This window comes from Strix uralensis, chromosome 3, assembly GCF_047716275.1.
Source record: "Strix uralensis isolate ZFMK-TIS-50842 chromosome 3, bStrUra1, whole genome shotgun sequence".
Taxonomy (NCBI): Eukaryota; Metazoa; Chordata; class Aves; order Strigiformes; family Strigidae; genus Strix; species Strix uralensis.
The window spans coordinates 50,598,473-50,611,423 of NC_133974.1; the positions used below are offsets into that span (position 1 = coordinate 50,598,473).

Consider the following 12,951-nt stretch of genomic DNA (forward strand, 5'->3'; position numbering starts at 1 on the left):
CATATCTGAATAACAATATTTAAAGTAATGGCAATAAGATTTGAACAGAAGTGAGATTAGTGACAGTATAAAAGTCTCAGATGACTCTACTAATCATATTTCTTAAACAAGAGAGGATGGTTGCTATATAACTGCCTGAAGTGAAATATAAAAACTTTTCTCTCTGTATTTTATGTCAAAGATCAGAAAGCTAATAACCAAATAATGCAGGAGAGATCCAGTTGAAAAAAAAAATCTATCAGCTAAATCACTTATATTTATAAATATTTACTTATTAGAAGTGCAGTCATTGAATGCCCGAACAACTGACAGACATTAGCCTTCAGTGCTAGAGATGTACAGAATCTAAGCAGAGCTTTGAAAATATCTGTTTATATATATAGAAATAGTATGAGTTGGCAAAACTACAAGGACTTAATGTCATCCATAACAATAACCTCAGTACACAAATTCATTAAGCAACAAATTAAATCTCAAACATAAATTTACAAATACAGTATGCCACATCATGCATTTAGGGCTCAGAAATCTATAATTGAAAGTTCTTGCCTTTAAAGCACCCTTTAAAACTGTTTAAAAAACCCCAAACTGTTAGAGGTAGACACTTTGAGAATCATTTCCTCCATTAAGCAAGACTGGAGAGCCTTTAGCAGTCATTTAAATTAAACCAATTTTATAACTGTGATATTAAAAAGTTGTTGGTAACTCCAGTCATAGGTTGTAGTTAATAGACAGTAACTGCTGAACCTTTTACTGTTAAGCAGTTTTTAACTAAGAATTATTAGTCCAGGCTGAAATTTTGAAGGCTGGGCCTCTTTCTCAGGTTGAGACCTGGGGGCAAAGTTCTTCAGACAAACAGAAAAATTAGTTTCACTCGTGCTAGCGTCTTACAGTCATTCTCTGAAACTCAAGTGCTGTCATGCTTCAAACAACTTGAAATTTCACATGGATCTTGATGTTAGATGCGTCTCTTCCACCCACCTGACTCTAAGAAACTGGTAACCAGAATAGATCACTGTGAGGGTAAAGGACACTGCTCTAGTGCTTGCAATCAACATACGCGTTTCAATGCAGCATAGCTTTAAATCAACATACACAAAGAATATGGGCAATTACCACAGAATGAGAAATTATATCTACAAGTAACTTGTGATAAGACACAGGGTCACAGCATATAGCCAGTTAAAATGGAATTCCCACTGTAGAACAGTGGGTAAAAACTAAAGAAACCCCACCCTAATGTTTAAATTTATCAACAGAAGTATCTTAATAATAAGGAATTATTTTGGGTTTTGTATTCGACACTGGTGCAACTGCTATCACAGTGCTGACTCCAGAATTGGATATATTTCAAGAAGGCTGTGGAGAAGGTTTAAATAACAGGAATAATTAATGCAAAAAGAGGGAAAGATTGTTTAAATTCAAAAAGAAAATGGTAATTCACAGCTTTTATCTTCCAATAGCTTTTTAGAAAGTCATAAAAGTGAACAAACAGGTATAGCCCTCAGGGTAGCACATATGCACGTTTTTTGTCTGGACTATTCATGGTTTCTTCTTAAAAGCCATCTAGCTGTATAAAGTTTTTTTAAAAAAGCTTGGAGTTTAATTGTATCTCTAGCTCTATGAAAGCAGTACCAATTTGCAGCCTGCATAAAAATGTGTCCAATCCTTGACTTTAAAAAACTTTTGTCTACTCTCAGTGGTTCACCACTGTCTAATAACCATATGAACCATAGAAATGATGCACAGCTAGAAGTACTTGGGCAGAACCAACCACAGCATTAACTAAGAGATCAAAGACTTTCCAACTGATGTATCAGAACCATACAAAAACTTTAGATTGGAAATGCTTGTGGAGGTCAAGCTTTGGTATAAAAGCTCCTCCCCCCCCCCCCCCCCCAAAAGAGCTGCCTGCACAACGTTAAATGAGTTTGCTCAAGGCCTTGCCTAGCGAAGTTCTGACTGTCTCCGGGTTTCCACCCAACCACTTTCACTCCCCCCCAACCCCAACAGCCCATTAGACTTTCTCCTGCTGCAACTTGTAATCATTTTCTTTTGTAATTGCCCAATTCCACTGCCAATGGAGGCATGTCTGAGAGGAGTATGACTCCGTCTGCTCTACAAGCCTTCCTTTTAGGTAGTGGAAAGCAGCTATTAGATCCACCTTCAGCCTCCTTGTCTTCAGGCTAAACAAGGCAGTTATCCCACTCTCTTCTAATACAGCATATGCTCCAGCTCCTAATCATCCTAGCAGCACTCCACTGGACTCTTTTGTGTTTACCCACATTTCTTTTGTCCCGGGGTCCCAAAGAGGACACAGCATTCCCAGCACAGATTTACAAGTGCTGAGCTGAGGGGAAGAATTACTCACCATCTGGCTATATTCTAGGGGGCACAAGGGCTAAAGCAGCTTCCTCGTTAATCTTCATTTCTGTAATACCACACAACAGACTTTTCATTCAGCTTGTTGTTCACCATTACCTACTTCCACAAAGCTGCTTCCTAGTCAGTCCCTAGCCTGCCCCTATGTGTAGGGCTTTTCCTATCCCTGGTGCAGGGCCTTGCACTTGCATCTGTCAGCTCCAGGAGGCTCCTGCTCGCCTCCTGCTCCACCTCCTCGCTGTCCTGAATGGCAGATCTGCTCTCCAGTCTATCAATCTCTCCCACCAATTTTTTCCTTTACTCATCAACAAACTCACTACAGGTTTAATCGGCCACAAACATATAATCAAACAAACTGTACTGTTCAGAGATCTACAGCTGCAGGTCAAGGATACAAAGTGTATTTTCTTAACATAAAGCAAGTGCTCTAACAAGCATTGTGCTTAACTGCTACAGCCAGAAAAGAGTCTTCTCAAAATTGAGTATCAATTCTACTTCCACATTGTTTCCAGAAAGACTAAGACTCTACATGCATACATAGTTCTACTGACTGGTGAGAAATTTTAACCAATGTTACAAAAAGCTAAAGTTTGTGCAGTATGCCTCAAGGATGAATCAGCTTTCTTGATGAAAGATAAATACCTTAAACACTTCAAAACTAACTGTACTGTGCTATTCAGAAACAGTATTTACAGCTGGTTACTCTCATTTCTCAGCTATTTAAAGACCTGTCTCTAAATGACTTTAGGCCATCTAAACTCATTGTGCTTATTCTTGTACAATAAAAACACAGATAATTACAATTATCAAAGACTTCAGGAAGACTCCAATACATATTTGACTCTGGCTCACCACTACAGTTCAGTGCCGTCCTTTTTGAGAACACAGTTTGAAATACTGTATGGCATCATTAAACATAAGATTTTCTTTTTCTTTTCTATTTTACGTATTGCTACCATCCACAGTTAAAATATTCTTGCTACTAAATGCTTAGGTTACTTGGGTATTTTGACAGATCATAGTATATAACACAAATCCACAACTGAAGAGAGCACACAAGTTTATTAGTCTTTTCAAACTATCTTCAGGCATGAGTAACTATCGGATATGGATAGGACCTTAGAACTGTTTTGACTTAATGTGACAGAAGCTAGCTACAGAAATATGTGGAAACATTCTTCATGTCACAGATGCAAAGTAACAACATTCAACATAAAGGTACATATATGGACTAGTTATAATTTTGCCTTGTAATTACACAACAGTCATTACCTGAAATACCTCTGCCGCATGATGTGCCCATTAATCTTACATACCCTCCAAATTCACATTCAGCTTGCATATTACTATATAATACCACAGGAAAGCAATAGAGATTGTAAAATTTGAAAGTAAAGAAAAAAATAGGCTTTACTTGGCTAGTCCATGCGAAATAAGACATGGAATCACCACAAAATTAAACATCATTATAACTAGTTCAAGTACTAATAATAGTCAAGTACAGTGGTATGGACCTCAAAGTTGGCTACCCAAGCCTGTCACTCCCTTTTTAATACTATTATTGTGTAAATTAATTAAATCAATTCAACTCTGCTTGCCTATATGCATTATAACAAATATCCAACAGCAGCGTTGACAACCAGAGAACAATTAGGAAAAACTTCCTTATGTATAGTTAGCTGTAAATTCTAGTTAAAAAAATACTAATTCATAAGCCACACTATAAATTGAGCTATGGATGCAACCCAAGAAAAAAAAAAAGGGGGGGGGGAATCCCTCCCCTACTACTGCACAGTTAGGTTTGAGATACGTGTATTTAACACATTTACATTTATGCTATAATTTATCCATTAGTTTTTATAGCAAAGTAGTGTTCTGAAGATAAAGAAATAAAAGCACATTGCCTAAGTTTTGCAGGTTAACAGGACATTTTGAAAACTGTATGACAAAGGAGCATTTTACTCTTCAGATCCAAAAGGCCTTTCCCCCTTGTTTTCTTCTAATATACACAAGGGAGACATACCTTACCAACATTCTTTTCACTTACTAAACGTACTCACGAAACAGAAGTTTCACTTTAAGTACACTGTTTGCTTAATACCACCTTCCTTCATTTCTAGGTCATCAATTTATCTGGAAAAGGTTCAGGGGAAGAAAATCATCAAGACTGGCTACTTTCTCTCCTTTATTCAAATATGAAAATGCATATATCCTACCAAAATTAAGCTTTCTGTGTAGCCTCAAAGCAAGTGATCTCAGTAGGTATTGTCACTTAAGTGAAAAAGAAAGCTCTGGTAACTATTAAAAATGTGTGTAATCCATTTTTGAAACACAACCCACAGGTTGTGTAGGAATAGAGCAGCAGGGCTTGTTAAAGACTTCCCTAAGTCAAAGGAAACAGGAGTTCAATGGATCTAAAAGGAGACAATTTTACCCATCGTCCAGTTCTCTGCTCCAACTCTAGATAGGCTGGATATTTTAACATCGTCTTTGCCTCTGATTATACTCTGTTTATATATATGAAAATAGAGCAGCGTATCTCCATATAACTTGCTAACCTACTTTGCTTTCTGTACTATGCTTTTTCTAAAATACAGCTTTTCTTAAAAGTTAAGGAACATTTATATTAATACATCTGTCAAATTCAGGAGTTTACTAGCAGAAAATCACTTAGAAGCATTTTAAATTGCAAAGCAAAAAACCCCAACAACTAAAGTTAATTTTAAAATTAAGTCCATCTTTTAGAGATTTCTTACTTTGAAATTTAGTTAGACCTTACATGTCTTTCAGAAAACAACATATTTTGAGGGGGAGGGGAGGAGGGAAAGCAGGAGGTAGTAAAAAATAAAGGTTCTGCATCACTTATACCTAAGTAAAATAGATTTAGAGAAATACAGTCAAAGATTCTCTCAACCTGAATCCAAGTCTACCAAGTACCTGAAAAAACTACAGAAGATGGGAGCAGTGAAGGTAGAGAATCAGCTTATTTGTGATTCAGGTTGAAGACAAAAGGCACACCTGCTTTAGCAGGAAGTCTGGAAGGTGCTATATTTCTCAAGAAATGGTAACGTTCCAGGAGGAAGAGAGTCAAAATGAAGACAAAACACAAAGCCCTTGAAACTGCAACAGGTATATAAATTCAAACTTTCCTATACATATGAACAGATTATACGATTGGCAGATTCCCTGTGCCAAAGATACAGAGACCTCCAAGCTTCCTCCCTCAGTTTAACAGTTTTCTTTAGACACATGGACATCTAACACAAGATAGTGAAAACACTAGAAAGCATCTCTATCTCTGTCTATCTATCTCTAGACAACGTCCTCTCATGGTGGAGACTTCAGTATAAAGTAACATTGTGAGTGCTGGGTTACCTTTTGCATTCCTCCCTTTTCTGCCTTTGTGCAGTTCATGTCCTCCTTTGGGACCCACCAATTCTCACTAGCCTCACAAACACGGCAGCTCTGCTCTGCCCTCTTGTTGAGAGCGGAGCAGAGAAAATCAAGGGGAGAAGTCAGGCTGCCATTAATTCCCCACCTTTGCACTGTGACAAAGGGCAGCAATGCAAATAGGTGCCAGGCCAGCACAGAAGAGTAACAAGGCAAAAGTCAGTTTTGGGGGGGATGACAGTTTAGAATCATGATACTGCACCTATACGGGTGGAGCATTAGTTTAGTCATTTGTGCAGAAATGGTGACAAGCCACTAAACACTGCAGAACTAACACTGAAGTCTAGGTCACTATTCATTACCAGAAAAACCCCCACAACCAATTAAACCCCAAACAAAAACCACCACCACCACAAAAAAAAAATCCCTGGGAAGGCCTGCTCTGATGCATCTGATTCATTCTGCAGGTCCAGCCTGTCTGAACCTAGCCCCGGCTCAGCACCAGAACAGTGCTGGGCTGCCTTTTTGCAGAGCTATTTGAATCTGTCTACACTGCACCCCCTGGATTTCATAGTATCAGCAGCCTCAGTGTTTGGTGTATGCCATGCTATTTTAACTCCAGAATAAGCAGGTACTGACACTAATTATAAGAAAACTGAATGCATTTCCAGGAATTTTTAGCCACCAGTCCAGGAAGGTAATTTTTTTTTTTAAATCCTCTTTTAACCAATACACCCGTTTACAAAGCTCAAAAGAATTATTTAGTCTTTCTTCACAGCTACCCAAATCTCTACAGATAGAACATGGAAAGGTATTACCATTTTGGTAGGGATAGAGGGAAGAAGGAAAAAAGATGGCTTTGTGATTTAAAAATTAATGGCTTCGTGATTTAAAAACTAATGGCTTCTTCATTCATTCTCCTGTTAAACTGCCAAGGTTTTTTTAAGTACATATTGCTTAATTTAAATTTCAAATGATCAGTTGAGATTATAGAGATTTGTTCAGCTACCAAAGCACGCTCATCATCTCAGACTCAGGTAAAGAACAGCATTGCTCCTACAGTTCTCTACTAAGAGGAGAAACATACATATCAAACCTGAGTAGGCCATGTGCACACAGCAAAAAAGAGTTGCTGATAATGTACGACACTTTGTTTTTGGCAGTTCAAACATTTCTAAACAGCAATGTGATAACCCAGAAAAAACCCACAACTTCTGCCCCTCAAAACCCCAGGACTGATTTAGATACAATTTAGAAATAAATGCACGACAGCACAGGCCTGATTCTGTCAGTAAGACAAGAAAGAGAACACATGCATTTAAAGATAAAATATTGCACATTCTGAATGTTTGCAGGATTTTTCTCCTTTAATAAGAGCAATTCAATATGGCCACTTAACTTCTGGTAAGTCCTACAGCATGAATAAGCATCACATTATTTTTCCGTATTTTCAGTAAAATGACAACTTAATTATATTTTATAATATTTAAAGCAACCTCAAAAATGGTTATGAGTTTTTACTGTTTATTTCCCCTGCTAATGTATCAGAAATACCAAGTCTAGTCTTCACCTGTTATAAAGGATGCCTGTCAAAATTTGAGGGTATGGTTGCTTATGTCTCTCCACAACTGATGAAAAGCAGCTGTGTTGAATCTAAACCCCCTCCTTTATCAGAACCACTGTACACTGAAGTTATACACATTAATTCTTTGAACCATGCAAAAAAATACAGCTCTCCCCCTAAAAACAGTTGAGGTTTCATTTGTTTGATCCTGAGTCATCACTAGGCCCACAGAGTCTTAATGTTTCGAAGCTGAAAGCCTTTATGTTTCCACACAAAAGGCAAGAAGAAAAAAAACACCCACTTGAAAATCCTCTTTATTCATTATAAAAATGGCCATAACACTATTAAAGCAACAGTAGTAACATTTTGCATCAATTTTGACCAAAGAATTTTATCAATTCTTACAAAGGAAAAGAGGTAATTATAGCTATATAGCCTGTCTTTATCGCTTCCCTACCACAGTCAGACATTTATGACCTGGTCAAAATTAGGGCAACACAGATGTACCCATTCCATAGAAGTGTTCTAGCTAAGAAATATCTGGTTTATGGACGAAAACTGATTAACTGAAGTGTGAAGAACAAGCAAAACCACAGCACAAGCAATAGACAGAAAAGTATGTTTATCTTCCTGATTCGGTAGCAAACTAAAACAAAATCAGAAATGGTGGGAGGAGGGACATAAAGGTTGTTATGAATACCTACCAGCTGTTACCAACACAAGATTTTGCCACAAATTCACTATTATAACTCTTCCCCTAAAAGCCATTTACGGGCAACTGAGAAGTTTCTCATGCTACCTGTTCAAGTACGTCCTTCTCAGCAGAAACATTTATACCCAATTACACTTGTAATTGCTAGTTACATTTCTCCAAACATGCAAATTTTTTTTTCCCCAAAAATATAAGTTTAACACATATCCTGTAAGTACTGCTATCACTCGTTAAACAAATAACACTTCCTATATTAAAGAACTGAAGAAAATTGTTTGAAGTTTCACAGAAAAAAAAAGCCTGCAGATGTATCATTACTTACAAGGCAGTTATCACAAATGCTACTTTCTTTTCTTTTTTGTGGTCGTTCATTCTGTTTCACAAAGAGGTTTAAAACTATTACATCTCAAATGAAAGCCTATAAAAACATATTGAAAGATACAACATGCTTAAAAAGAGTCTTCTTGGTTTCACAAGCTTTTCTTGTTTCTCTTTTATGAAGAGCTGAGAAATTAAAATTAGCATTTGAAAGTATTCAAAAGATTATTTAAACTTCTCATTTAGGTGTCAGATTCCACAGGTGCGATTTCTCATTAAGTACAGTGAAACCTTCTTGAAATCAACCTTGCTAGGCAACCCCTGTTTTTAACATTATAAAGCAAAACAGTAAAATCCGGGTTTCTCTACAGCTGAAGATACTCTTAGACAAATAACCAACTAAAAGGTAGAGCCCAAGATGAGCACAGAAAAAACACATACTGAGGGTATCGAGGTTCTAGAACTTCTGGTTAAGAAAAGAACCTTAACTCATACCACTTCACTGTGTAGTCAACTCTTCTGCCATTATTATACTCATAACTCATTATACTCATTATAACTCGTGTTAGAGGTCTTTTCGTTTTAATTTTAAAAACCATTAATAAAAAGAGCACATAAGGTGCACTGCTGAGAACACCTGAGCACCGGGACAAAGTGACAGGATTTCTTTTTGGAATAAAGCTAATAATCCTTGAAATAGAAAACAAAAGTATGCTGGTACAGCATTTTGCTTCTCTCAAACTAAACTGCTTGCAAGACAAATACTGTTACAGTAGAATACTTTTTTCAAACAATTATTAAAATCGTAGTTTAAGTTGACTTGTAACAATGTGAGCTTTAGGGAAACATCTATTTACACCGATTCTGGCTTCCAGTGGACCAGAACTCTTCATTTACTGCTAATTCACAGAAGCAAATATATTATCAGTCAGTTTGCTGACTAATATCTATACAAAACAGAATCTCTCAAGAAGTACTTTGAATTGAACCAGATAAAGTGCAATTTCTTACTTGATAAATTTTGCTGGTATGTACAGCATCCCTCAAGATTTTACCACTCAAATGGCAATTTAAGATAATACCTCAATTTCTAACTCTCCCCCAATTAAATAAAAAAATAGAAACTAGATTTTTTAATAAGCACTTCATCTTCAAAATTATTACAGGAGTACCTTTAATATGAAAGGTAGTACCACTAAAAACACACAAAAGAAAGAATTAGAAAACCCACACACTCACTAGATACACACATTAAACCCAAACTAATTTGGAACCCCACTGTCTAAAGCAAACACACGCCTCAAGTATTCTTGCATTCAAAGCTGCTTCTTTTCATTTGATTTTCCTTACAAACATATGTGAAGATGTTAATTCTAAGTGTTAAGTATTTTGTATCTCAACATAGAATAAACATCTTTCTGCTTACAGCTTCCCTAAAATAAATTTACGAGTAATAATACAAATGACAAGTTTCAGGAGATGAAGAAAATACATTGAAAGTGGTGTTACCACCCATTCCAGATAGTAGTTTCTGAAATACTTACAAAGCTTTTCAACTTACAGGCCTCTAAGAACCATCATAAGAAAGAGGAGACACTAAAACCAAAAGAAGTTATATTTTGCACTGCAATATAGATTCATGCCATCTGTGCAAAGTAAGAACACTATTTTAGAACATCATGTTCTGAATTATTTCACTGATTTTTTAAAGTCAATACTTATCTATGCAGAAACCTTTGTGAAAGCCATGGTAATATTAGCAATAAAAAAAAATGGCAGAGAGAAAAGTAAAATTATTAATCTACTGGGCAACCTTTTTTTGAAGTTTACCTGTATTGTTTATCAGTGACAATCCTTAAGCATTAACTAGAGGACACAACCTTTTTTACTTTACAGTCCAAGATCATCAATACTGAACAACACTTACACCCCAGGTGTCGCCCAAATAAAGACCATCAATTGCACAAAAGTACATTAGACAATATTTATCCGTGTATTTTGTTTTGTTGCTACCTTTGGCTTGTTAAAATAGAGTCATGACCCAATTCAGTTCCTTGAATAACTCAAGCCACATTTGGATTATCACATAAATGGTGACTTTAAAAAAAATTTAAAAAAAAAAATCTATCTTTTCCATGACATTAGACTAAAATTCTGCAGAACAATGACATTTTATATCCTGTACCATGACTAAAATTTGAAGAAATTTATTTATTAGCATGCTAGACCTAAATATAATACTTGATGCACTGTATTTACCATTCTGTAATCCCATCCATAGTTGCTTATGATCCTTTTTTTGCATCTCATTGATGACTTGACTTTTGTGCTTTAAAGCATCTGCTTCTTTTATACAAGCCATAAAATGTGCTTCAATCACATCCTTAGAATGGCAGTGTAGAAGATCCTTTTCTGGAAAATTCTATAAAGAGAAGAGATAGATCAAGAGAAATAAATGCATCACATACCCTAGAAGATGAAGAATAAATTATAATTTTAATCAGGTTTATATTTATACAAAAGCAGCACACTGGAATCTTCTACTTATGGAACAAGGTAACAACCATTCTCTCACTCTGTTGACAAGTAATGTTTTGCAGTAAAAGACATTTCAGGAAAAACAAAAGTTGAACAATTTTCTGTAAAATCAGAAATTACTTTCTATCACCCAACCTCAACTTCATAAATACAATTAATACATCAGTGAATGTATTTAGGCTCTTATGTCCAAAATTCAGGAGATGAAAAGTTTTAACATGTCTTCAAGCAGATGTTCAATTCTATGGCAATGAACAGGAGAAAAGGGGGCAAAGTAAGTGACAATCACCCAATTCCTATTAACTCTCAATAGCAGTTTATCACCCATTTCCATGCAGACCTTTGAAAGTTTCCTCCAACTATCATCATCCACATACATGAACTATAGCATATATTCCACTTAGAAAGACTTTTTCCTTAAGAGTTACTGGAAACCCTTGTCAGCTCCAACTTTACCTAATACACATGCCTATTGCTATCCCGTGTGACTTGATGCTATACCCCTTTTATTTGGTCAGAGTTGGCACACTGTATTCAGCGTTGCAGATGCAGTTACTACTCCTCAGGTAACTTTTATCCCCTCAGTAAATGACAACTACCTTTCCAATTCACTTATTAAGAAATTATAATAGTAAATCTCATTCAGAGAGAAAAAACATTTCTTTGGAAATTAAGTAATCAGCAGTTCAGTCCTACACAGGTATACAGTCGGGGTTGTTCTTCCTCTAATTCTTTTTTTTTAGCAATATTTAGTGCCACTTGCCATTTCGCATTTTACAAGCATTCATTATCACAAATTAATTGTCTTTAGTTTTCAAAGGTTTAAAAACCCAGCATGTTTTATCCCCTCCTTATTAATCATCTTTTCACAGTTGTTTATGACCATGCTGAACAGTACAAACCCCCAGAGCCGAGTCAGAGTGGCATCATTAGTACTCTTTATAACAAAGGCTTGTCATGTATTTTTTATACTTTAATTCTCATCTGCTATTCCACAAGAGGACCTTTCTTCTTTTAACCCATTACAAATTGGCTATTTAAAAAAGCTTTTGTGAGGGACTGTCAAAACCATTTTGGAAATGCAAGTATATATAGCAGGATATTTTTTAACCACTTTTACAACATAGTTAACATGTCACAGTAGGAGCAATATAATGCTGGAAAATCACATGCCTTCCCTCCTCCACATAAACCCAGGAAAAATAGCGAAGACTGCTTCAAGCTACGGGAACTCAAAATATCCAAGAAGCACTAACAGCTGACAGTATGAAAGAGAGCTGGGGATTGCCTTACCTGAAGGTAATTCTGAGGACATGAATAATAGTTCCCTCATAATTAGGTTATTGAAAAGAGTTGGAAATTAAATAATGGAATTTCATATAGTGATTCCTCCTTATGACAGTGAGCCCAGACTCTGGAAACTGTGGATCGAAAGGATGACTATCTTCCAAAAACAGGAGTATAAAGGGACAAGAAGACTGCTAATACCTTTTGCACTGAAGTATACACAGTTTGGTGTTGAACTCACAAAGGGAGTGCTATTGCTACTTAGGACTGATGTATGTGGAGCTGACTAGAAATCTAAGGACAGAGATAAAGCTTGTTTCTCAAATGAGGATGGCCAAGCAGAAAGACATTAAAGAGGACAGAACAGAAAGGAAAGTTCTCCTTCCAGGGCAGACCTCGCTCCCTTTCTTCCCTACAAAGCTGAGTGTCTCAGCGTAATTGGGCCCAAGATGAATGGAAAACATTACTGGGATTGTTACTTGCCAGCTGACATCTGTAAAGGCCTGTAGAATACTTTTAGAAGTTTAACTTACTTGTTCAAATAAAAAAAGTAAAGTGTGGTAACCAATCCAGAAGAACAGTCAGAAATAGCATACTTCAAGTTCAAAAAAGTTCTTTACATCCAGGAATTCAAAAGTAAGACATGGGCATCCCTCAAAGAACGATGAGACAATGGAATATACCTTATGCCAAATAATACAGGAACCTAGTAACTTTCACAGTTAAAAGCTGAAGTTTTAGCTACATTTATGAAAACAAC

At 36.3% G+C, this 12,951-nt stretch overlaps 1 protein-coding gene across 4 annotated transcripts in view; it reads right to left on the reverse strand.

The window, feature by feature from the left end:
- The window catches only part of ATG5 (autophagy related 5), an 85,154-nt gene that overhangs the window by 50,227 nt on the left and 21,976 nt on the right, over nt 1-12,951 (reverse strand). For all 4 annotated transcript variants that reach the window (XR_012628102.1, XM_074862207.1, XM_074862209.1 and 1 more), the window contains exon 5: nt 10,626-10,788. Coding sequence is in view for 3 of the 4 variants with exons in the window: in XM_074862207.1 (XP_074718308.1) it covers nt 10,626-10,788 (163 nt within the window). In the remaining variant the exon portion in view is untranslated. The remainder of the gene's footprint in view (nt 1-10,625; nt 10,789-12,951) is intronic.